Source organism: Vulpes vulpes, chromosome 10 (assembly GCF_048418805.1).
Source record: "Vulpes vulpes isolate BD-2025 chromosome 10, VulVul3, whole genome shotgun sequence".
NCBI classification, from domain to species: Eukaryota; Metazoa; Chordata; class Mammalia; order Carnivora; family Canidae; genus Vulpes; species Vulpes vulpes.
In genome coordinates, this window is record NC_132789.1 from 2,711,757 (window position 1) to 2,738,560 (window position 26,804).

General features: G+C 49.7%; 1 protein-coding gene and 1 long non-coding RNA gene across 3 annotated transcripts in view; one reads left to right on the plus strand and one right to left on the minus strand.

The window, feature by feature from the left end:
- The window catches only part of TMEM132D (transmembrane protein 132D), a 583,143-nt gene that overhangs the window by 493,784 nt on the left and 62,555 nt on the right, over nucleotides 1–26,804 (plus strand). For both annotated transcript variants that reach the window (XM_072722657.1, XM_072722658.1), the window contains exon 5: nucleotides 6,109–6,252. In XM_072722657.1, the coding sequence (XP_072578758.1) occupies nucleotides 6,109–6,252 (144 nt within the window). The remainder of the gene's footprint in view (nucleotides 1–6,108; nucleotides 6,253–26,804) is intronic.
- LOC140594129 (uncharacterized) lies at nucleotides 3,195–7,671 on the minus strand. Its single transcript, XR_011994623.1, has 2 exons — nucleotides 7,287–7,671; nucleotides 3,195–7,156 (listed from the first exon to the last, which is right to left on the minus strand). It is a non-coding gene; the product is annotated as an uncharacterized lncRNA (long non-coding RNA).

Sequence of the window (26,804 nt, forward strand, 5' to 3'; positions counted from 1 at the left end):
GATGCTTCAGTGGAGCATTTGATACGGTCTTGTTAAGGGAGTGTTCAGTTTCTCCGAGGACTATACGCAGACAAGAGAAGAAGCATTACTTCTGAAGCCTGCTGCTTGAATTGCTGTAAATTCTGGCTGCAGGTCACCATATAAACAAGAATGCCTGAGCATGTTCCATTTATTAAGGAAGTAAGCAAGATACTTACCCCAGCCTTTATCATGGGACGTTCCCTCCCAACACACAAGAACTTTCTAACCACCTGAGTCCATTCCTGGAGCTGTTGCCTCTGGCACCCTGTCCTGTGCCCTCTGCTCTCTTCCACGCTGGACAGTTCCCTGACCTGGCCCATCTCAAGCCATGTCACGCCACCTTCCACGTTTTGCTCCAGGGCTTCTCTGACATGCTGGAAGTCCTGCTGAGTGTGGAGTGGACACCTCCGAGGGAATGCACGCTTCCAGGTTGCAGCCGGACCTCTGGAGATGCTAGCTTCCTGGGTCCCCTGATGCAGGCTGGACATACCACCTCCTGTGGGCTGTTCCTCCTTCCCACACCTCATCCCCCACTCCTACTCCTTGCAAATAAATTAACACCGCCTAGAGACAGTCCCAGGCTCTACTGGGGGGAGAATCAGAATAATGCAATATCCAATTTACACATCGGCAAACTGAGGTTGATAATCATTAAGAAATACGAAGTAAGTCTGCCTCTCAATGAGAATAGGAAAGAAACCCTTTGAACCACCTTCCTGGTCATGTTTATTAATTAGGGGTTAATTAGGGGGTTCCTTCTAAGCAAAAGGAACTGATTCTCGTTAAGTTTGGGATTTTTTAACTACTTTTGAGGTATGGTTGACATACACAAAGCTGTTTAATCTATATAACCTGATGAGTTTGGGGATAAATATACACGCCCATAGAACTAGCATCACTATTGAGGCCACAAGCATAGGCGTCACCTTCCAAAATGTCCTTTATTATCATTATTGCATGTGTGTGTGTCAGGACCACTTAACATAAGAACCACCCACTAAGGAGAAATTTGGTGAAAGAATACGGGCTCCCAAAGAACAGATGGAACAGCAGAAAAGGCAGGAAACCAGAATGTTCCATGGGAATGCAGATAAGAGAGTAAATGACAGGTTTTCAGGTGCTGCTGATGGGGAATGAGATCGGAGCATCCAGGGCTCCTGCCTGCTCCCCTTAAACGGAATTCCCATCCCTGGGGTTGGATAGGGGGAGGTTGGCAGCATGGCCCCAGGATGCCTGCTGACCCCCGGGCGGGGGCAGGGGGCGGCGGGGAGATGGCTGCTGTGTCTGTTCAAAGGAGAAGGGATGCCTTCTCCTGAAGATAATTGATGTGCTGTGATGGAGAAGAGATTGGGCAGAAAAAACAGAAGCTTCCATCCCAATGACTCATAATAAACAATATTTTAAGGAAATCTGCTTGAGTATTTAGCTGCAGTCCTATCTGGGACTCATGTCCTCGTTAGCGGCCCATGTAGGAAATGCTTCCTTTGTGTGAATCTAAGGAAAATCTGGTTACCAGTTAACTCTACTTCCACTCCCCCAGAATGGTCATCTTCCAGCTTCCTGTCTCAGGGAGTTAAATGATGTGAAACTCTGTGCATCGGGGTGTGGGATGGGGCTGTGGGCCGTGGTGACCTGGGGACTCCCCCACTGGCGCTGATGCCGACCCCACGCCAGCTTCCCGTGAGGAGCAGCCACGGTCTATGTGCCATGTTGTTTGTTTTATGGCACGTTAGCCCTTGTATGCCCTCCTCAGTGGGATGCTGTAGCTTCCCCCTGTGATGCTCTTGTTAGGAGGAAGCAGTGATGCTGCTAACACCGCACCTATTTTTATTCCTTCCAACCCTACTCATCTAGCTCAACACACATGGGACCATCTCAGAGCCGTATGTTAAGATAGCACATGATCTCCAGAGTGGCCACGGTAACAGCGAAGGCAAAAAATCATTTTCTCCTCCCTCATTAGGGACCATAAGCTATTTGACTTGCTGGTTTCAGCCTAAGACCTGAGATACCTGTTCTCATGCCCTTCTGGAGGTCACAGTCCAAACTCAAGGTGAAGACAGGATCACACTCCCTCTGAAGGCTCTTGGGGAGAATCCTTCCTTATCTCCTCCAGCTTTCATGGCTGCTGCATCCTGGATGTTCCTCGGCTCTCGGATGCACCACCCCCATCTCCGCCTGACCTTCACAGAGATGCCTTCCAGGGGGCTCTGTCTGTGTCTTCTTATCTCATGAAGACACCAGTCATTAGATGAGGGCCTCCTCCAGAACGACCTCATTTGAACTTAACTCATTATATCTGCAAAGCCCCTCTTCCCAAATGAAGCTGTAAGGAGGTTTTGAGTGGACATGGATGTTGGGGGGATGCTGTCCACTCTGGTGCAGCTGCCACTCACACCTGTGTGTTTATCAGACACTCAGAGAGGATGGATGAGTCATGGGCCATTATCATAAATTCCCTATCATTGTTGACTCCTCAACACCAGGGAGACCCAGGAAGTGAGCAGTGTGCTACCCTCATTCCATTGTTGAAGCTAATTAGGCACCGAGAGACAGGTGAGCCATCTGAAGTCTCCCATGGGACAGAATCAGAGGCTGGATTTACACCCAGCACTCTGCCCTTGACTGTGGCTTTTAACCACATGCTTTAACCTTAGCGGTATAAAATATAGCCCCAAATCCTGTATCATCTGTGTTTGGCCACAGGAAGAAAGGGAAAACATAAAACAACCTTCAGAATCTGCTGTTTTAAGCAAACTTTTTTGGAAGCCTCACCAAATGACTTCCATTTATATCTCATGGACCAGAACCGTGTCACAGATGAAGGGCAGCCCCCTCCCCAAAATGCAGTAATTTTAGCTGGGCATCTTGCAGCCTCAGATAAAATTGGGGTCTTGCTAGGAGGGCAGAAAGGAAGGTGGACATCAGGTAGGCGGCAAGCTGTCTCTCACACACAGATCAACCTTTGGATGTGTTTTAGAAGGCCCCCAGTGGGATGTTTATCTGCCTCAATCATCTTCATCTCCTCCATTTTAAAATTAATTTGGAAGGGTGAATGTGAATCAGTGAGAATGTTCATGAAGCAGAAAATTAGGATGCTTGAAAGCATGAGGAAATTAAAAAAAAAAAAAAAAAAAAAACAACTCTTAATTCTGTTTCCAATCCATCAGACCTCTGGATGACACATCATTCCTCAGTTTTATTGCTCAATCCTCTGCTCCATGCACATCGCTTGCACCCAGCACGGCACAGTGCTCCAGACCACCCTCCATCAGAGCATCCTTTGAAACCAGGAACGGCTGCTTTACCCGCACACACAGCAGGCTGGACATGCTGGGAACGGTCAGTCCTGGGACAGCTCTCTGGAGACGCGGTATAAATAACTCAGCTCCCTCGCCTCTCCATGGAACTATTTTTAGGTGTATATTTTAGGTAGTTTCCCTGCAAGGGAATGTATGATAATATATCTCAACATATGGAAATATATAACACACATGGTGTATTTTGCAACACGGCTCAGTCCTCGCACTACCCCCAGCCGCCCACTGCAGGAGCTGGCATAGCACACTCACCTTCCTGGCCCTCTCTCCCCAACTCCCCTACTGTCACTTCCTGAACCTCTCCACTAAGCCACCCTGGCCTTGAATCCTTGTCCTAGAATCCGTTTCTAGAGGGGATCCAAACAAAGATATGAGCCATCATTGCTCCGGCAAGATCAGAGCAGTCATTGTTTTCTTATGATTGATCCTCAGTTGAATCCCAAGAAAGGTATTTGTGGCCTCTCTTATGAGATTGCCTCAAAGCTCGGTCACTTCCCCCCCCCCTGTTTTTGCCTCCTCCTGGCCTCTGTAGAGCCTGAAGATCTGTGGAGCTGTGGGACACCCAGGGAGTCCTTGCTGGTGTGCAGTGTCCAGGTAGCAGAAGGGAGCATGGAGCTACCAATGAGAACTGGTGCTTTCTCAAGAGATTCTTGCCTTGCTTTCCTAGCTCTGAGGGGCTGGTTAAGGGTGACCCATGGCAGCAAGGCAGCAGAGCTTCCAGGGAGTTTATGGGGTCTAATCATCAAAGCAGTTGTGTGTGCGTCTCAACCCAAACTGAGGCTATGTGGGCACTTCCATCATCTCTTGCCTAAAGACTTGTGAGCAGCTGCAAATCCTACCAGGCTAGGAACTCACAGAGGAGGGGGAAGAGGGGAAAAAAATCCAACAAGTGCATAATCAATGGGCATTTAGAAGCTTCTGCAGATTGAGACAGTATAAGGCATGGTCTTTGAAATTCAGGAACATTCCAAACTGCAGCCTCTCTTTTATAATTAAATAATGAAAAAAAAAATATATATAGTTCCACATCCAAATCTAAACCAAATGAGCTAATTATAAGATGAACTAGTCCTGTAAAGGAAAAATAAGATCTTACGTAAGAAATATAAAGTTAACATAAGGAAAACAGTTATGCAATGTTAGGATGATACATTTCTATTCCTTCCTCTGGCATGCTCCTAAATGGGAATTTGCGATTTCACATGAAAATCAAATTAACAAGAACCTGTGCAAGCCTGGCCCTAAGAGAGATATATCACCTAGCTCCCATCCAGGCATCTCCCTGTTGCTCTACTGAGGATGGGCCAGACGAGGTCGGGCGTATAGAAGAAACTCAGTATTCACGCCAACACAATCCCTCTCTTGGGGGCACCGTTGGCATGCAGCTATGGGCACTGAGCAGGAACGCCAGCATGGGCTAGAACTCGGAAGGCTTGTTGCACAGAAGCTGTGGGTTATATGGGGACATTTATCTTCATGTAATCGGCAGAGACAAATCCTACAGAGGGGAATGAGAACCATTTCTGATTCTTGGGGCACAGTTATCTCCATTTGAAAAGTGGGTTCCTGTGATGGATCTCCCAGGGCCCCGTAGGTGGAACTGCAAGGAGACACAGGTGCAGTCCAGGCAGGTGCAGAGTGAGGGCTACCACTCAGGGTCCGGGACAAGCAGCCTGAGACCCTGGGTCCGTGCACAGGACAAAGAGCCAGAGACCAGGGAGGCAAGGGGTGTGGATTCCAGTCCTCCCGGTTCCTTATCCACACACCCTGCAGATGTTGTACTGCTTGCTGTAGCCAGACTACACCTGGAATTGGGGAGCAGAAGGCAGATCCAGCCCCACGGAGCTGACAGCCTGGAGGAGAGATGGCCGAGTGAACAGGTCTTAGTAAGACAGCTATGGTGTTAGAGCCATGGAGGAGATTCTGTGCTTGGGTCTCCTGGGCTCTCAGGGGCTTGGAGAGCAAATACAAAGGCAAGTGGGGACATCCTGTGGGACACCCTGAGATGGATGAAAAAGGAAGTGTTCCGCAGGCAAACGCATGTTTGTGTGAGTGTTTGTGAGTGTGTGTATGTTGCACGCATGTGTCACATCACTGGGGCTGAGCATGTCTTTGGGGCCATGACAGCACTCCAAATGCACACAGAGACCAGGACCAAGTAAAAGCCTGGAAGAGGTACAGGAAAGAAAGACAACCAGAGGGACAGAGTTCTGAGAGCGAGGGTCTCAGCTTCCATGTGCACTCTGCACGTTGGATGGGGTGTGGTTGGGGGTGTGATTTCGGCTCCTTTTAGGGCCAACAGTTGTCAGTTCTCAGTTGAAAGAGGAATCATTTTGTGGGAGTTCAGACAAACTGGAATAGCTAACACATGGACTCAGCCACTAGACATCCTGGGTTCAAATCCCACCTTCACTGTTGCCCAGCTGTGCAACCTCGGGCCAGCTGCAGAGCCTCTCTGAGCTGTCTACAAAATGGAGAGAATCCTAAGCCTGTCAGTCTGGTCTGAGAGTTAACACGTCCACTCTTATAAAGCCCTGGGAACGGCCCTTGGCAGGTGGTGAGCTCTGTCCAACACAACACTAACAACACACCTGCTCCCGAGCCGCCGCACGTGCTACCCTTCCCCGTCACCTTCTCCCCATGGACGTTTGGGTGATGGCAGGATGTCACCTCTGGGCGGTGCTGGCACTGGGGTCCCTGGCGGGGAGGCAGGGAGGCCGTCACGCAGGGGGCGGAGAGTGATGGAAAGGTGTGTTTGGTCTTCCAGGAGGCAGAGATCCTGAACACAGCCATCCTCACTGGGAAGACGGTGGCCGTGCCCGTGAAGGTGGTCTCGGTGGAGGAGGACGGCACGGTGACAGACCTGCTGGAGGCTGTGGGGTGCCGCTCATCTGATGAAGATGTCATCAAGGCAAGTTGACATCTCCCTGCCCCCCGCCCCATCCTGAGAGTTGCTGCTGGCTGCTGCTGGGACAGTGTCCGTGTCCATCAGCCGCTGGGGGGCCCTTCCCAGCCCTCCTCGGGTTGGGATAAAACGCCACGTGGAGGCCAAGCCAGGTCATGAAGCTCCTGACCTTTTGTGTTTGCCAAGTGCCTGGGGCCTCTACCCTGCCCCTGGTGGCGGGGGGGGGGGGGGCTGTGGAGGGCTGGAGGGGCTGGGAGGGGGGCACACCTGGACTGACAAGTGTGCGGCCGCGCTCTGGGATGACTGTGCAGTCTGTGGGGGTGTCGAGTGCCCAGCTGGGGTCCCGACAGGACCGGCCAGGGGAGGAAGAGAAGACACCATCCCCTACTCCCCTGGCCTACCCGGGAGTGCTCTGCCCTTGGGGACGTGGTGGGCAGCCCCTGTTTACATTCCCTGGAGCCCTTTTTTCCTGCCCTCTTCTCTCTCTTTATCACTGAATGCACAATGAGGCAAAGCCAAGGCATGCAGGGAGATGCGTTGGCTGGGGGTACGGGGATGCGCTCGGCGGGGCACCTTGCGGCATGCTGCAGTCAGAAGGGCCTGGGCTTGTCTTGCCCCCTACTGCCCACTCTGGAGCCAGAGCTGGGGTGGCAAACGCTGCCTGGCACCTCCCCTGAACCAGCCTTCCAGCAAACCCCCCCGGGGGTGGCAGGAGGGCTCCAGGTACACGACACACCTTCCCTGTGGTTCCAGCAGCAGTCCCAGCATGGTCGCCCTCCTTGTCTGGACAGAGCTGCTAAGCCCCTGTGCTCTGCTGGGACCATCCAGTGGCTGAATCCTCACCAAGTGCTAGGTCCTGTTCACGGCGGTAGGACAACAGTCAGAGGCACGGTCCCTGTCCTGCGGTTGCCTGGAGAGAAGGCAGAGATGGGAAGGACAGACAAGCTCCATGACACATCACTCACCCCTGCTCCAGAATCCCCTCTGTGGGTACAGGGCAGGCCGGTCCTCCCAGGGCGCCGACCAGTATCTTGGCTCACCCTTCATTTTTCTCTCTCTCCCCACGTCCAACCCCCAGCAAATCCTGTTGGGGGGGCCTTCCACCCGCCCCTCGTCCACGGAGGCCTGCCGCCTGCCAGCCTGAGCTCCTATGTCGGGGGCTCTCCGGGGCCACCTGCCCACATGCCTCCTCCCCATAGTCTGTTTCAACGCAGCAGCCAGAGGGCTGGAAATGCAGCCTGATGACGTCACTCAGCTCACAAACGTCCACCGGCTTCTCTCCCGTCTCAGAGGAGAAGCCAGAGTGGGGTGTGGACGCAGGGTCCTGCCCACCTGCCACCCCTGCCTCAACTCTGACCTCACTCTCTTCCGTTCCAGCTCATTCTCTCTGTTCTAGCCTCACTGGAGTCTATGCCTTTCCTCTGACAGTTCAGATACCCGGTCACCCTGCTTCAAACTGGCTTCCGTGGAGGGCCGTGAGGTCCCTCGCGTCCCCTTCTCCCCAGCCTTGTTCGTTGTTTATCCGTTATCTGTATTTGCCTGTGTGATATGTGTGTCACGTGTATTTCTAAAGCTTCATGTATCTATTTGTATTTTTTTTTATGTTTATTTATTTATGATAGTCACAGAGAGAGAGAGAGAGAGAGAGGCAGAGACATAGGCAGAGGGAGAAGCAGGCTCCATGCAGGGAGCCCGATGTGGGATTCGATCCCAGGTCTCCAGGATCGCGCCCTGGGCCAAAGGCAGGCGCCAAATCTCTGCGCCACCAGGGATCCCTATTTGTATTTTATTTTACGTTGTTGTCTGCCTGTCTCACGGGGCCGTCGGCTCTGAGAGGGCAGGGCTGCTTGGCTCCCTTCCTGCCCCGCTGTCCCCGTCCCGTACAGTCCCGGGCAGCATCCGCACACGTGTGTTGAACGGACGCGTGAACAGGGCCGCAATCAGCCGGAAGAGAGCGCGTGTCACCGAATCTCGAAAGCGCTCTCGGGGACATAGTTTCACCAAGACACTGAGGGTGGGTCTGCACGCAGTTGACCGGGCGCCACGTGACGTGGCAGCGCACCCCAGACAGAGGGACGGTGGGAAGGAAGGTGGGGGGACGTGGTCAGCAGAGGCGGTAAAGGCCGCCCGAGCGTGTTCTCGCCGCCTCCACCCACCCTTCTGATAACAATGATGTTTTCTCCCGGAAATTCCTCTGTGTCTTTGCACTTAATCCACTCCAGCTCCTGGTGGCCAGGTGACCCAGGGGGGCCACTCTAGACACCATCCCCGGCTCCAGGAAAGACACAGCCCCAGTCCCAGGCACAGAGGCGCAACCTGGAGAGTCAGGCCTTATGGAAGAAGGACTCCCCCCCTTTCGCTGCTGCTGCTACCCACCTTGACCAGATCTCCTGCGGTTCCCAGGCGGTACCATCTCCAGAAAGGGGCCTGCCAGGGAGCATAAAACAACAGAGAAGCCAGAGTCCCTCTGTGGGGAAGCCACGTCCTCTCGATGGCGCCCGAGAGCCCAAGTCCCACCAGACCACACTGGACTTTCCCAGAATGTTCCTGAAAATTGATTCCTTCTGAGTTAGGCTTGTGATAGCAGTCAGCAAAGAAGTCCCCACTTAGGCCCCAGGGAGTCCAGACGGAGGACTCCGGTGATCCCGGGACTCCCACCACCACCCGCAGAAACACCCCAGAGACGGAGGCACAGCTGCAAAGTCAGCACCCACAGCCCCGCTGCCACTGTGCAGCTCGGGGTTCCCAGACTCCCGGCATTTATAATGCTTTGGTGTCGTTTGGAAACCCTTGGGACAGAAGGCCCAGGAGCCCTGGAGAGGAACCGCAGCCACCTGTGTGGGCTCCCCGAAAGCCTCCCAGCAGCAAGGTCCGCTTTAGAGCTCCAGTTCTTTTATTTGTATTTGTTCTTTCTTTCTTCCCGCCCAGAGGTGGGATAAACCTGTGTGCCCCCCCCCCCATCTGTATCCAAACCTCCTCACAGGAAACCACTGGAAAAGTCACTGGCACTGAACTGTAAATTATGTGGAGGCACATTACCTTACGCTTCCCAAGGATGCTGTGTTTCCAAGGGCAGCAGATCCCTAATGGATGCATTTTGGGTGTTGGCAATAATATCCCTTGTGATTCTGAGGGTTTGGAAATAACAGGAAATCCCACCCACACCAACCAATGTCAGTTTTTTAAAAAAAGTAAAAACAAAACAAAACAAAACTGTTGGCTGATGTAATTGAAAAGAACAAAGTCAGGAGTATTTTATGGGAGTTTTATTCAGAACCTCAAAAGACATCATGAGAATATTCTTTCTCTGCCCGTCCCTCCTTCCCTCCAGCTGGCTCTGTCTCTCTCTCTGTCTCTTTGTCTCTATCTCTGTCTGGGTCCATTTCTCTCTCTATCTCTCTCTGTCTCTATCTCTCTGTTTCTATCTCTGTGTCTCTGTATCTCTATCTCTGTCTCCATTTCTCTATCTCTCTATCTCTCTCTATCTCTGTGTCTCTCTGTCTATCTCCATCTCTCTGTCTCTCTCTCTCTCTGTTTATCTCTGTTGCTATCTCTATCTCTTTGTCTCTGTCTCTCTCTCTCTCTGTTCTCTCAGCCCCTGCCTGCAGACAGAGCTCCTCAGTTCTGTGTGGCTTCACCCCCCAGGCCAGTCCTGGGGCCCGCTCCATTGGGGACCCGTCTAGGTGGTTTCCTTACCCACGAGCCCAGGGCCACAGCCCCCCACACTCTGGTCCCTGGGTTGTGCAAAGCCTCATCGCCCAGGGATGCAGTCTGCAGAGGAGAGGCAGGGAGGAGGCCCGGGCAGCTGTGTGCTGTCTTGGCACAGGAGGGACGCGGCTCGCAGAAGCTTGGGCCCGGGGGCTGCAGGTGACGGACTGTGAGAGTCCCCAGAGTGCGGCGTGGGCAGCTACTCCATCTCCAGCCACCGAGGAGCACGTGGCTTTGCTGGAGCATCACTGGAGCCGCTGGCGGAGCGCTTTCTGCCAGGACGGTCCCAGGCGTTGGCTGACGCTCCTCAGTAAAGTGGCACCTCCCCCGGGCCGCTGCAGTGTCCCCGCCCCCATGACCCCGGGAGCCGCCTCACCACCCCCATGGTCCCCTGGCTCAGGGCCCTCCTGGCGCCTCCAGGGGACACCAGCCTGCGGAGCGGGGCACCACCCAGCCTGCCACGTTCTCCCAAGGTGGGTCCAACGCAGGAGAGAGCGCAGAGCTCCGTGAGGGGATGGAGAGCAGTTCATCCACGGGTGAGACGCTGAGCAAGCTGCCTGGACGCACAGGAGGCAGGGACCGTGGCGGGCAGGGCCCTCCACCTGCCCTGGGCCCCCGGGACGTGCACCTGCCGCTGGGCTGCTCCTGGCAGGGCAGGGCCTGAGCAGAGGGAGCCAGGTGTGGCCCGTGAGGTGGGTCCTGCAGGATGCTGCTGGGCTTCCTCCCTGGAAGCACACGGAGCCGCCAGCGGGGATGGCCCTCGGTCTCGTCTTTACCTTCAGGCTGTTGTCCTGCTTCTTAGGGCAGCTTGGTTGTTTCTGCCCAAGAGTTTAGCCAAATGGCCTCGTAAATACCCCACAAAGGAATGGGCAGCAGAGAGACTAAGACTTCTCACCGTCCCTGCTGCCCCTTCTGAGGATGGCGCCTGGGGCTCCTGCAGGGACATAACCCCGTCACCCACCAGGTAGGAGTGTGATGCCTCTCCTGCCCTACTGCGGGGATACGCTTGTGTTTGTGAACTGATCCCTCCCTGGCTCTGGGGCCAAGCGGGGTCTTCCTACAATGAGGGGACCTCCCAGCACACCGCTTCTTCGATCTTTGTAGGCAAGTAAATCCCCACATCAGAGTGTGTGGGATCTGTAGCTGAGGAGTGGGGTGAAGCCACCTGCCGCTGGAGCCCGGACTACTACTCAGTGGACCCTGGGGACGCATGTGAAGGTGGGGCAGGAGAGGTTGGAAAGGGGACAGCCAGGGTGAGGGGACGACTCGGCATTCGTCTGGTGTTGTTTCTTTTATCCTCTATTTGGACACCAAATAATGATGTTCCTTGCCCGACACTGACTTCTGAATGCTGAATTTGTTATCGCTTGATTGAGAATAGATGTTCTTGTGTATAGGAAACAATACTTCTCTTCCCCATAACAGGCCCATCTCCTAGATTCCAACTGTTGTCCTCTGTGTCTGTTGGTTTTAAAACATAATGCGTCTTCCAGCTTTGTTGGGGAGGGGGGGGATGCTTGACTCCTGCTATGGTAGCCCTGTTACCCCATTAACAATGGAAAAAGTGTTTGAATGTGTACTGAGCACCCATTACAGAGCAGAGCAGCACCCACTTCTTTTTCTCCTTGCAATCATACCGTGCAATGATGATTTTTTTTTTCTGCATAAGGAAATTGAGACAAATAGGGGTTGTTTTTTTTTAATTGTGACAAAATACACATAACATAAAATGCACCATCTTAGCGATTGCTAAGCCTACAGTTCAGAGGTGTTAGGAATGTTCCCATGGTGTTCATCCATCTTCAGGACTCTGGGCATCCTGCAGAACTGAAGCTCTGCCCCTCGCGCCCCCTGCCCCTCCACCCCCGGTAGACTCTCTTCTACACTCTGTCTCCGTGAACGTGAACTCCTCTGGGTGCCTCGTAGGAAGAGAATTGTGCTGTATCTGTCCTGTGGTGGCTGCTTTAACTCAGCACTGTTCTTTAGGTTCATCCGCGGGGTGGCAGGTATCAGAATCCCCTTCCTTGTTAGGGCTGAAGTGCCACCGCATGGACGGCCCATGCTTGGTTCCTCCATTCATCCATCAATGGACACCTGGGTTGCTTCACCTTTGGACTGTTGTGAATCCTGCCGCTCTGCGCACACAGAGTTTTGACACGTCTTCAGAAACCAAGATTCATGGTCCCCGTGTCCAAGTCCCATTGCATTTTTGCCTCCATCACTCCTCTGTCAGGACAGGGTTTGGCACACGATGCCTGCCGTGAGAACAAGTCGGGAATGCACATTTGTGTGTGTTGTCGGCAGCTGCTCTTGCGAGGCCGTGGTAGGGTTGGTTGAGTGGCAGTGGGGGAGGCGGTCCGGCCGCAGAGCCAGATGCGCTCACCATCCATTTCCTACAGAGGAGCTTGCCGGCCTCTGCTCAGGGACCCCACGCGGGCCTTTTCTCCATGGTGCTTACCCACAGGGCGCTCTGAGGCCCTGCACTCCTGGCCAGAAATAATTCCTCCATGGATGGTTGCGATTCTTCCAGCAAAATTTCATGCCGTTGGATTGAGCATTAACATCTCTCGGCGATGCTTTGTTACAGCAAATATACTTCTGGGAGAGATGGTGTGTATCAATTCCTAGAAATTTCTGTCCAAACTTTCCTCCTTGGTAGGCAAAATCAGGTCAAGCAGAGATTCCGCCTGCCGGGGAAATGGGGCAAAATGGGTCAGAGCTGGAAGCCGGCCTTGCTCTACATACACCCTCGGTTAGCCTCGAGTAGCATTACCGAGGACGGCACACAGGGTGCTCCTGCCGGTGCCAGCCCCAGGACAGACGTCACCGGTAGAATTCAGCACATGTCTCTATTGCATTCAGACACTGGCCCGGCAATCAGTGCCAATCGTCAGCATAAGATACAAAACCTCCTTGTCACCTCAGACCTAGAAGGAACCACATAGCTCCCCATGAGACCTCCACTTCCAGAGAATTTACATAAAGGATCTCGGAGTACTTCGACCAAGGATGGCCAACCCAGCTGAATATGAGCTCTAGGAGATAACGAATGTGTGAAGTGATAGGGAGTGGTGGGGTCTGCGGCACACACCCCATCCCAAGTTGCGGCTGCTACCACGTTCTACTTGACTGTTGCCACACGGAAAGAGCACACAGGGCACTTGAAGGCATGGGCTCTTGTGCCACGCTGCCTGGATTTCAATGCCAGCTCTGATACTTACAGGTGAGAACCAGGGCTAGATACTTAGTGTCTCTGTTCCTCGGTTTCTTCGGTTGTGAAGTGGGTGTGATGACTGTATTCCCATGGCTGACTAGATTCTTCATGGGGCTGGGGAGTCACTCCGATGCCTGGTGTATTTGTTTTGTCAGCAGAACTGTGCCTGTAGCGGCAGCAGTAACCTGGAGAACGTCCCCGTGGATTCCTCCCAGGTTTTGTTTAGAGCTGGCTCAGGGGGCTAGGCTTGGGAGATGAAGTGAACCATCCAGGGGCCTCCTCCCTGGTGACTGCTCTCAGCTTTGTCCTGTGCCCCAAACTCTTTTCTGCACCTGCAGTGAATGCATCCCTGTGGAAGTGTGCATCACACCACAGTTCTTGCTAGCTCTTCCCATGGCTCCCCATCTCCCTCCACATGAAGGCTGACTGCCTCACAGCTGTCGCCAGGGCCCCCATGACCTGTCCTGCACTCCCCCTCCCTGACCTCATTTCCCCATTCCTCCCCAGCCACACTGCTGTTTGTCTTCTCTCAAATGCACACAGCTCACCCTCTGCGCCCTCTGGGGCTCGGCTCAGATGGCCCCCACCCCAACCTCCATCCTTCCTCTGCTTCATTTTCTCCATGTCCTCTCTGAGGACAAAGGCTTGCTGACTGGATCATTGCTGGTTTCCCAGGGCTGGGAGCAAGACCTGCCATCTCTTGGGGTCTCTGCCAGTAGCTGTGCAGAGGAAGGGGTCTTAGAAGTTTCACAGTGAAGGTGGGTGAAGAGCATCACCTCTCTGGATTGTCACATAGAGCATTCTGATATCAGAGAGGAACTTCTCTCTAGTAGGAAAAAATCAGTAAACAACCAAGAGCACCGTTCTCCTCATTTGGGTGAGGACATGCCTGCTTACTTACTATACGGTGGGATTTCCCTAGACCTTCATACAAAAAAAAAAAAAAAAAAAAAAAAAAAAAAAATCCCCAGGATGGTGGATGGAACTTCCTCCAGGTCCTCCAGGTCCCAGGAGGCATGATGGACTTTGAGTTGATGGATAGTACTTAGAACCCTATGAAAATGGCTCTGTTGGTCCAGTTCAGAAAGAGTGAGGTACGTTGAGAAGGCAGTAGAGAGAACATTCTGGATGGAAAGGCCAGAAACGGGGATGAGGTGAGCAGGAAGGGATCCAGCCTGATTGCTACTCCATACTTTCCATTTTTTACATGAATGAAGAAATGCGACAGTTAATTGGGATCCTCTGGAGCTTAAATGGGAACAAGAAGCCTTGGGGTGAGCATCCCTTTTACAGACATGAGGTAGGCAATTAGACTCAGCAGGAGGACCCTGCACCGACCTTACTTCCAAGGCTTTAAAGATTAAAATGACAAAAGTCAGACTTTACAAGTCAAAGGATACATTCATGGCCAAAAGGGTTTCAATTTAAAAGATTTTCAAGAATAATTTTCACCAGGGGTGAATTTTGCCTTTCTATAGGTAAGATACGACTGTCCTGGGCTTGGATCCTCCTTACCCTAAGTTATCTATGTGTGGGCACTGCTGATGGATTTGGAGGAAGTCTACACTGGGGACATATCTAATGCCTTTCTGCATTCCTGGACTAAACCGAAGGCCTGGCCTATGGTAGTACCTGAGCACTTATTTGTTGAGTGAATGAATGAATGAATAGCAAAATAAACCTAGATTTGTATTTAAACATTGAGAAACATCTAGCAAGGTACAAAGTATCACATCTCCTGTTTCCCTTCCATGGTTATTTCTGGTTAGATGGACTTTATTAACACACATACTTGTGTTTGATGGGCTACTTTAGTGAAGTTGGGTCTTGGAGGCATTGGTTGGTGAATGCTCAGGTGCATCAGCTGGACACGTCAGAGGCACACCTGGGCCAGACACTGGCTCCTTGCCAGGAACCACAGACGCCACTTCCTGATGGGCACTACCAGGTGGTGGGAACCCAAATTGCAGTCATAGCACCTTCCAGGATTGTAACATTCCTATAAAGGGGAGCCTCGCTAATTCCCCTCCATTTCTGTGATGGAAATTATTTATTTGACTTGTACATCCATGACTACAAACACACTGTTATATGAAGAAGGAACCATATTGACAACAGGTGCATTAAGGCATGAGATACAGGCCATAACTCATCTTAAACCCTCTAACTCAGCACTCAGGCAGTTAAACACTGTGTATCATAAACGGAATGTGTGTAATTGGCACAAAGCCTTTGCATTGTTTTTTTTTTTTTTTAAGATTTTATTTATTCATGAGAGACACAGAGAGAGGCAGAGACACAGGCAGAGGGAGAAGCAGCCTCCAGGCAGGGATCCCGGCCCGATGTGGGACTTGATTCCAGGTCTCCAGGATCCGGCCCTGGGCTGAAGGTGGGGCCAAACAGCTGAGCCACCCAGGCTTCCCCTGCATTGTTTTTATTTTTTTTGTTTTGTTTTGTTTTTAACCCAGCATTAGAACAGTAGTGTTTTGCATGGTGATTTAGGAGACAAACCTCCATCCTCCATTGGTGCTAAAATGGGGCATGCAGATGTCAGCTCAAACCACAGTCAGAATGGTTCTGAGTTCACCATATACCGGCCGTGACATAAAGCCCAACATACAGCAGAAACTCTCATTAATGAAATAGTGATAGATAATTAGTACCAGTAGCATCCCCTTGTCTTCTTCTTCTACAGAGGCAAATTTATAGAGGGGAAAAGGTACATGTAGAACCCCAAATTAGAGATTATACTTACCCAAAAGGGATTTTTTAAAAATTATTTTCTTTCAGAGTCTTATCAGAATTCCTGTCTCACAAGAGCTTGATGTAGAATCTTGACTTTAATTTTAGGGTGAATTACAGAAACTTCTGCTGTCTTTCCCCTGAGGGGAAGGTTTTTGATCCAAGAAGAAAGAGAAAGAATGTACCAGGAAGTATAATGTGTGTTTGTGACAAAAAGGAGAACCAAGCTCAGAGCCTTTCCCAGTAGAACTCAGAGATTTCTCATTGCTGGAGGCGGTGCACTTAGTCCATGAGAGAACCAGCCTGGTCCCAAATCCCAAGTACGGACCCTCAAACCTCTAAGCAACATTTCTCGGGACACATCCACCAGGATGCAGGGCCCAGAGATCTATTCCAGAGAAGCCTCTTTGCAGGCTTAGACGTTACACACAACAGTAGGACACCGTGGAGGCCCAGCCCCGGGTCATATTCAGCGACCTCTCTACATGGAAATAGTATTTTCTAAAAAACAGATTAAGACTTTAGAGACCCAAAGTTCAGCCCTGACACAGGGGAGGGGCAAGCGAGTCCCGTGGAGAGTGGGCAGGAAGGAAGAGTGTTTGCAGCAGGAGGAACAGCACCGACGGGCTCTCAGGTGGGGAATGCCCAGTGTGTTCTAGAGCCAGAGGAGCCTGAGTAGGGCAGAGGATGGGAGGCACGGAGTGGGGCGGGGGCACGCGAAGCAGATCGTGGCCAGCAGGAAGCAAGCAGGATGCAAGCAGGACGCAAGCCGCTTGCTTGCGGCTGGGTGGGGAGGCTGGGGGCCCAGAAGCATGCAGTGCGGCTGCTGTGGCAGGAGCCCGCTGCTGTGCACTGAGCCCTGGCCACTGGTGCTGGGCTCTCTCCACCCCCGTGCAACCGGTGTTGGTCTTCCACTGCTGTGACAAAGTGCCACGCGTGCATTGTCCTCAAACAGCCTTTATTATCCTACAGTTTTGTGGGTTAGACCAGCATGCGTCTCAGTGGGCTAACAGTCAAGGGGGCCGTAGGGCAGCATCCTTCGTGGCCAGTTCCAGGGGAAGATCTGTTTCCTTCACTCTTCCATGTTCCAAAGATGTAGGTCAATGGGCACCAACTTCCAGTTGTAAGACAACTAAGTTCTGGGAATCTGATGGACGGCGGGCGGCTATAGTTAATGATCCTGTGTTACGCCCTTGAAAGCTCCCGAGAGAGGCGACCTTCAGTATCTTCCCCATGGAGAAAGCACCATCACTTGAGGTGCCGACCAATCCTGTCGTGGTCCTTTTACAATGTATATATGTGTGTCAAATAAATCATCATGTGATACACCCTAAAATCACACAATACCACATGTAATTTATATCCCAAAGAAGCTGGGGGAGGAAAGCTAACAACAGCAAAAATTCACTTAATATTGAAACCAGACGTTATTCTAACGCTCCCTCTCAGGGAAAACAAAATCTGTAAACCAAACGGGATTGTGATAACTATAATCACAAAATAATTAAATACCATACAACCCGTTGGATGAAATAATAAAATATTGACAATGCTTATGAAAATAAAAGAATAAATCAATTTTTAACATTTCATCACATTTCAGTCATCCTTGATTTTTACCTTGACATCCTGCACCACCAAGACAGGAGCACCCTGTGGCCCAAACACAGCACGCGGCCACGGGCCCGCGTGGGTAAGACAGGTGCTGCACAGCGAACAGAGGAGGCCTTAAGGGAACCCAGGAAATCCACACTGTCCTGTGGGAACAGAATCCTGAGCTTGTTAACTGCACTTTGGGTGAATGATTTCTCAAAGGTGCTTTGTCACCTTGCAGGATCCTTACATGCCCTGAAATCCAAGAAAGTAGGAGAATCTGTAACAGCTGCTTATTTACATTAAATGGACAATAGTTGCTTAATACGTAGCATGCTAAGAATGTGGGATTTACCTCATATTTCATAATACATAAAACACTGTATCAAACATGTATTAAATAGTGTTATTTCCATGAATTCTGAACATTCATAAGACGTTGGTATAATGCAGAATCAGATCTGAAAAAATGAAATTGTCATCTGTACAGTGAATTTACAGTGACCATTGTAGTTGAGCAGATAATGATCAGTACACCCACTGTTCATGGTTATTCAGGTCCCACAACTATTCTGAGCACTGACCTGCAATAGCGCATTTCATCTTCGTGACATCCCTGAAGGGAGGGGGGCCGGGTTCAGATGGGGAATCTGAAGTATTCACCCAAGTTTGAACCCAGGCAATCTGGCTCCAGGGTGCACCAGGACCCATCACAAATAAACACAATTCTTGATGGACTGGGAGACACCTGATGGGAGAGCCAGGACGTGGGCACCGGTGGCAATGAGGTTGGCTTAGAGGGGGCCTGGGCCCTCTGCTCCGTGGACCCCTTCCCAGGGGACCAAACCTGGGAAGAATGCAGGTCAGAGTCCCTGCCCCAGCAGAGGCACAGAAGGAGGCAAGGTGGGTCTGGAGGGCTCCCTAAACATGGCATAGCCTGGGTGGCCAGAACCAGTCCCAGAGGAGCAGGAAGTAAGTCAGATGTGCATCATGGAGCCTTTGGCTTACCTGAATTTTAAATGTGTACTCTCAACAGGGGCGTACGAAAAACCGCTGTAGGGACCTATGTTCTTTCGGACCCACCCTCCTGGTGGGAGTCCCAGAGGCTCTGAAAGGAAAGGTCTGGCATTTTGCAGATTACAAAACTCTCTGAGCTCTGCTGTCAGCGGGAACCAGGAGCTCAGCACGAGGTTCTGACTCTCTGTGCAAACCTTCAACAGCTCTGAGGAATTCTTGTTGTGGCAGCTCAATTTAGAGGCTTTCTGTGGTGTTGTCAGAGTAAGATCACTTCATTAAAACTAGACACATTTCCAGGACCTCTGGACTGTTTCTAGAGCTCTATGTGCAGTATATTTCAGAACAAAGTGGTTTAAATTCAGTGATGTAGAGATAAGTGGGTGGATGGACAGATAGACAGATAGACAGATTGGATGGATAGATGAATGGATGAATGGATATAGATAATAATAGACAGGGTGGATGGAGATAGATAGATAGATAATAGATAGATAGATGATAGATAGATGATAGATAGATAGATGATAGATAATAGATAGATAGATAGATAGATAGATAGATAGATAGATAGATAATAGATGATAGATAGATATAGATAGATGATAGAATGGATATAGACATGATAGATAAATGGATACATGGATGGATGGATGGATGGATGGATGATAGAATGGAAAGATATAGAAATATAGATAAACTTTAAGCATTCTTCCAGGAAATCAATCTTAAAGCCAACCACTTGAGAAGGAAATGTAGAATATTGGGCATACTAAGTGAACATTTGTTGCTACATCTGGCAACACCTGGGGAAAAAAATTTTACTTTCAAGGTACACAGTTAATCAAGAATTAACCATTGATAACTTGTTCTCATTCATTTTGTTTTCAAAAGTTCTTTTGAACTGAAAAAAAAATTGTTCTTTCTTCTGCACTGTCACATCTTCCGTTTATTTCAGATAACAGAAATCTTCTTTTCTTTGAAACCTTGGAAATGCTTTTTTTAAATACGATGATCATTTGTGCCCTGATGCCCCCTTTCTTTCCTGGCCCACTTCTGTGGGGTGGTGTAAATAAGCCCTTGGATCTTCCTCCCTCGAGGTAGAATTGGGAATTTTGACCTTTAAGGTCAGCTTCAAGCTGAAGTGTGAGACCATTCTGTAATCTTAGAAAATAAAGAAGTTCAGCTCAGGTTCAACCGGGCTCACATTAATTGGTTTTAGACTTGCGGTTTGGTGAAATAATTTGCACCTGTGTTCAGTGTGCTTTGTTTAGCAGATTAGTTCCTGCTCATCTTGTGCAGGGCTCAGCCTGGGGTCAGGCCCTGTCCTGTTTCTCCCTGGCACCAAGTGACTGAGGGAGCCCATAAGGGGACATACCACTTCAGAATCTCGATAAGAATTTGTCTTAATGTATGAATTCATGGACTTTTGAACCTAACTCACAAGTAAAGTCATTCTGACTTGTGATTTCACTTCTAAGGATTCGTATCATTTTTTTCTTTGTCCAATTAATTCCTCATTTCCTAAAAATTTAATCTTGCCCACTGTGCACTTGCCAACATGGTACCCCTCAAGCCGGGGTAAGGACTGTGCACAGCGGGCGCTGCATCACAGCGAAGACCCTCGGATAAAGGCCAGCCACGAGCGAAGGCTACCGTGGCTGTGTTTGCATTTTTTCTTCCGAGGTACTTGACAGAATTGTCCCCAGATGGCAGCTTCTGTTCTCAGGCTAAGTACACCTCACTGCCTAGCACTTGGCTTCTTGACAGCTGTGACGGAGCAATGCCCATAACACACATACAGAAATGATCTGATTTCTTGGAAGCTCATCGCCAGACTTGGTCCTCACACCTGTGATGAGCACTGCCAGGCCTGCCGTCACCGACCGCCCCTCTGCAAAGCTAATTACTGACAGGAAGACGTCTCACATTCTCTCAGAGGCCACAGGAGTCTCAAAATGGATTTTAATTCACTGTAATTAAAGCAGTGTATCCTCTGCCGTGGTGGAGAGAGAGCCATCAAAGCAGAGTGGAGGGGTGCTGAGAATCCCGGAAGGCACTGGAATCCCCTACCTGGCATAGAGAAGAATGACTCTTCCTGATGCTCTAACTTCTCCTCCTGGAGGCCCACCTTCGTCCGCGGACGTGGCCAAGCAGTCCAAAGATTTCCTGAGATTCAGGAATGAACGTTACGAGTCCCAAGGATTGTGTGTGGCAGGCAGCTGCTTCTGAGCAGTACAGGGGAGCCACGCTGTGCAAATCTGTCAGGAGATGCACTTACTTACATGGGCTTAGAGGGGAGAGAGAGAGAAATCACCATTAAGTAATGAGGGAGATCTCACACCTTGCATGCACTGAGGATCCCCCTTGTGGTCATAGTGAGGAGGGAGCCGGAACCTGCGCATCCCCACGACTCCCTTCCCCAGTGCCTCTGGGGTGTCGGCATCTGGTACAGTCAGCATTGGAAGACACCCAGTTCCACACAATGTAGTTTCTGACACAAGCCCCCTGCCCACATCCCATGCCCAACCCAAGAAATTGGGACCATTTCAGTTGCCAGGAAGAGCAGGGATATTGTCAGATCTGCTGGGATGATCTCCAGACCCAACACGATGCTGCCCTATATAATTTACAAGGGCATCTTGCACTCTGCCAAATATTGGCCCTCAAGTCCCAACCCCCGTATGAGATGAAACCCAGAAGGTTCTTGAGAACGCTAATTCCAGGAAGTTCGGTAGACAAATCACCACTACACTTGCAACAGTAACAAGTTTGGTAAACTGAGGCAGGCAGGTAGGTACAGCAGCGAGATGGCATTGCCTTATTAGGATGACTTCATTGATGCAGCATTGTGTGCGCTCCTGAATATATGAACATATTCAGAGCATATGAAGGCTTCTCAAATATTCTCCTCATTACCAACAAACTTGTAAAACACATGAGGGGACTGAAATCCATGTCAGACATGCTTGGTATCAGGTGGGCAGTTTAGGGGGTGGCATCAAAACCTGGATCCTGGTGCCACGCCCTGGGACCCTGTTACTCCAGCACATTACTCTTCCCTTAGAAGAGGGCATTGTTTCTCAGAAGGTTCGATTATCACTTTGGATGAGTATTTACGTAGCCAGACTAGGTTCATTCTAGTGCATTTTTATTAAAATAGATGTTCATTCCCCTCCTCTCTTGAACCACGACTTAAAATTACTCCAAAATTCAAACAATTAAGATATAGCCTTGCCTTTCTTCACATCTAAAAACCCCGAAAAGGAATGACAAATTTTTATCACCTCTCCATCCCATGCATTGTTAAATATCCAGGCATTTGGAGGTATGGGGTGAGGACAATCCATTACGAAGACGTTAAAGCCCCTCCCTGGAGATCCAATCAATGCATTCATTAGTCATTACGGATATTCACAAAACTAATCATGGACAATTTATGTCTCGGCTCATAAATGCAAAGTGACAGCCTCTGACTCAGCTACAGAAATGATATTATCGAGACAAAAAGAATCTGAGAGGAAATCGAGAATACAGGAAGGAGAAGGTGATAGAATTGAACACTGGCATAAATATAAATCACAAAAGAAGATTGGTTTAATGCAACATGATAGAAACTGCAGGTGTTAAAAAGATCATCCACTCATCAGGGGTGAAGAGTCCCTCGGGCTGGAAATCTTCGGCGAGAAAAAGCCTGGCTTTGGACAAAAGGAGCTGGCAAAGCAGAAGCTGTTTAAGTTGGTGTGAGAAATAAAGAATCATTAGAGAAAATTCTGTTTTGTAATATTTAGCTACAAAATGGAAAAATGTCTGGGGGCATGAAGCATCATGTTCTTCATCTCAAAAGCAGTCTTTCTTAAAACAGCTCATTTGGAATACTTTTGGAAGAGCCAAGACCTATTAATCTTTATATCAGCAAACATTTGCTGGGCTTATTTGCTCACTCCCTGCTCGGTAAACCCCACCCTGAGCATGGTGGTGAATGAGCCACGGCTTCGAGGGGCCCTGTTCCAGACTCAGATCTCATTATCCTTTGTCTGTTCGGTTTGCATACAGTAAGAGCACTTGGACTCACTCTCCCTACAGTGCCTCACCCTTGACCTGAGAGGAGCAGCTCTAAATGAGAATGGGGTCCGGAGACTTCATGATTATTCACGAACAACTTAGACCCCCGTGGACCCAATTAAGCACTGGCTGTGGTCCAGCATGCCATTCCGACATGCAGGCAGGATGCAGCCCATAGCAGGCATAAGGATTCTAGATGGTATATAGATGGAGGCTTTCAAAATACAGTCTGTGCACTTAATGTATTTCAAAACTATAAGTAACACATCAAAACTGGTTTTGCAAATATTTTGCTTAGCAGAAGGTAAAGAGTATTTTTTTAAGTAACTATTAGTAGACGTGGTGTTTAGGCATGCTGTGTAAACCCTGAAAACGAGATGCGGACAGGGCGGAAGCTTGCGAGGGGTGGCACTGAAGCCCTTCCTTCTGTCACCAGTTGTGTCTTAAATCCCGTCTCTATCAGACCCACTTCTAGATACAGAGATAAGCCAAGAGTAGGCGGCCTAACTTCCCTCGTTGTACTTGGATTTTCAAAGATATTATCAGCTGAAAGAACAACAGATCAGAAGTGGCTAATAATAGGAGTTACAATCCATTCTGCAGGATCACAAGCTCAGAGACCGCTGATTTCAGATGTGGCTCTGTCAGCAGCTCCATGATATCAGCCTCCTCAGGCTGGCTTCCCAGCACCTCTCTTGGCTCTGGACTCAGGACCACATAGTGGCTGCCACAGCTCTGCTCCAGCCACAACATCATCCTACCATCATGTCTCATAATTATGTTTCCTGTTTGGCCACAGCAGGAGCTTGTGTTTGAGCATCTTAAAAAGGGGTAAGATGAGGTTACTCTCAGATGGTTCCCCGGGTGGGATCCCCAGACTAGCAGCATCGGCATCGCCTGGATAGAAATACAAATTCTGGAACTGGATAGAAATACAAATTCTTAGAAACGACAAATACCCACCATTTGCTTCAATGTGGATGGAACTGGAGGGTATTATGCTGAGTGAAGTAAGTCAATCGGAGAAGGACAAACAGTGTATGTTCTCATTCATTTGGGGAATATAAATAATAGTGAAAGGGAATATAAAGGAAGGGAAAAGAAATGTTGGGAAATATCAGGAAGGGAGACAGAACATAAAGACTCCTAGCTCGGGGAAACGAACTAGGGGTGGTGGAAGGGGAGGAGGGCGGGTGTTGGAGGGGAATGGGTGACGGGCACTGAGGGGGACACTTGACAGGATGAGCACTGGGTGTTTTTCTGTATGTTGGTAAATTGAACACCAATAAAAATTAATTAAAAAAAAAAGAAATACAAATTCTAGGGCCCTACACCAGACCTATCAAACCAAAAACTCTGAGGGTTGGGACTGATAATCTGTAATTTCCAGGGGACATTTGGCCCTATCTGGCGACATTTGTGGTTGCCATCAACATGGGAGGAGATGGTGCTAGCGTCTAGAGGGTGGTGAGCAGGTCGGTCCTAGGCAGGGCAGCCTCCCAAACAAAGAAGGATGCAGCCCAAAATATCAGCAGTGACAATGTTAGATGAACTTGAAAGCACACCTTAGGCTCTAGGTGTGTCAGGACACAGATGGACCACGAAAGCGTTATGTTAAGTAGAAGGCACCAGACATAAAAAGTCACATATTGTATGATTGCATTTATATCAAATATCTAGAATCGGCAAATCCATAGAAATAGGAAGCAGATTACAGGTTGCCAGGGGTTTGAAGGGGGCCAGAATGGATATGGGGTTTCTTTTGGGGGGTGACAAAGGTTAGAAGTGGTGATGGTTGCGCGGCTCTGGCAGGATGCCACAGACACATACTTGTACCCTTAAGAAGGGTTGTTTGCGTGGTACGTGAATTATAGCTCAGGAAATCTGTTCTAGCAGGTTGAAGACTTTTTAGCAAAACCATTATTTGGTGGTAGGAATGTTTCTTTCTCTTAAGAAACTACAGTTATAAGTCTTACACAAAGCTGCATTTTCTCCCTATGGCTAAGCCCTTAACGCTTTTCAAAAGTGAATACATTTTTCCAAGAATTGCCACGACTGACTTTTTTTTTTCCCCCTTCTCTGAACTCTGAATCTGTCATTTTATCTTGGTGAATGTGGCCCTCATTTTTACCTTTTCAGAGCTTGATTGTTTGGTCCTCCAACCAGAAGGAAAAAATACTTATTTTCTACAGCTTTCTCCTTCTGGGGGGTTCACTTCACCCGTTTCTCAAGCTACAACAGAGACAGCGTACTAGCCTTTGCTCACCGCCGTCCCCCCTGCAATATTCTGGGTAAAGGGTAATTCTTCACACTTCCATGAGATCCCGTATCTTAGAAACTCTGAATGCAGGGCTTGGGCTGCCTCCCAATTTGTCAGACTGCCATTTAAATTCAAAATTAGATGATTTTAATGTTAAAGAGATGCACATCCTATAGATCTAAGTTATGTCTACTGGGGTGCAAAGTGGTTTAAGGCAGATTCCATGATGTCATGTGATATGTGTTAAGAAATAAGCCTTAATGAGGAAAATTGTGAGTCAAGAAGTAGCAAAGGGAAGGCAAAAGTCCTCTGATCTCTCATTACTCTGTGGAGTGAAATGTTGGGACTGTGGGCTGCATATGGAAAGGTGGCCCTGACTCCTGTTGCCTGTGCTGATTTTTACCTGGCAGGTGTCAAAGCGATGGTGCCAGACAAACAGACCACCTGTGCACCGCAGGCTGGGTTTTGCTATGAGCTCTTTCTAGGAGTTGTCTGGGGGGGAATCTATCTGCCCACCAGCTAGAGACATTGTCACCCCTCCTCTGGGGAGATCAGGCCAATGACCTCATAGGTGCTAAGTTCCACCAATGTCCTATCTTAAGATCTTACGTAAGTGGACCATCCAGCATGGAAGCCTTCTTCAATGCAGTGTAATATTTTTGATATTCACTCGTGTTACCATGTGAGTCGGTAATTCTTTCCTTCTGAGTGGTGAGTGGTTTTCTACTGCAAGAATATGCCAGTTTGTGTGTATATTTTTCCTTTGATGGACACCTAGGATGTTTTTGGTTTTCAGCGTATATGAATACTGCTGTGAACATTCATATGCAAGTCTGTAGGTGGGAACATATTTTTGCTTCTTTCTGGTAAATACATATGAGTGACATACCTGGGTCATAAGCCAAGTATGTGCTTCACTTGATAAGAAACCTCCAGCTTTCCTGTCCACAGAGTCTGGGAATTCCAGCTGCTCCACATTCTCAGCAACACGCAATGGTTTTAGCCCCTTGTAGTACAGCGGGTCTGTCTGCGGTGGCCACACTGCCAGGCCCACGCCACGTGTGGGTACCAGGGACGTTAATACCTGACTTGGTGCAGAACAGGTGCCCTCACCTTCCTCGCTGGCTACCCACTGGCCAGGGAGCATCCTCCTGGTGAGCACAAACCTGGGAGCGACCCTCCCATCAGCCTCCAGACCCCAGGTGTGTGCTGTGGGTTGTTTCTGAGGATTGTGCACATAACTCGAGCTGCCCACAGGGGAACTTGCTGAATTGCCAGAGGTCACAGTGTTCAAGTGCCCAGTCCCAGCCAGGGAGGGCACAAGAGCCACACAGAAGCCATATGCTTGAACAGGAATGGACCATCACCGTGTGCTGACTTCCATCAAGCAGTGGACTTCAATGTTTCTCTTTCCTGCAGAGAAGATTGCCATTTCGAGTACAGAGGATTGAAGGGTGCAGAAGGTAGAGCTGGGGTAAAGTGGGTTACAGGGGTAATAAGGGTATCTCTTGGGCCAGCATGAACCTACAGAGGAGAGGGGACTCCTAGGGACCAGTAACAGTGAGAAGCCATTGTCTCCTGTAGGCCTGGAGGGCAAGGAGAAGGGGCTGGCTCTGGACCCTGGAGGAGCTCCACGCACAGGTAGAGGAACCGGAGGCAGCAGATGGCAAACAACAGCCCAGCAGGGAGGGGGTGCAGGGAGCAAATACCCCAGCCATTCTCTCCTCCTGCTCTGATTTCCTGCCCCTGCTGTCCGCTGGCCACCGCTGGCCTGGAATCGAGTGAGGAAGGTTACCTGATGGTGTGCATCAGAACCATGGGCTTTCTGGGAGAGGCCAGGGGCCGGGAAGGGCAGACCATGTGTCTGCAGAGGCAGAGAGGAAAAAAAAAATCACAGCACAATCCCAAGGCTCATTGAATTCATAGTAGCTGTTGCTTGACTGTAGGAGGAAGAAATTAAAA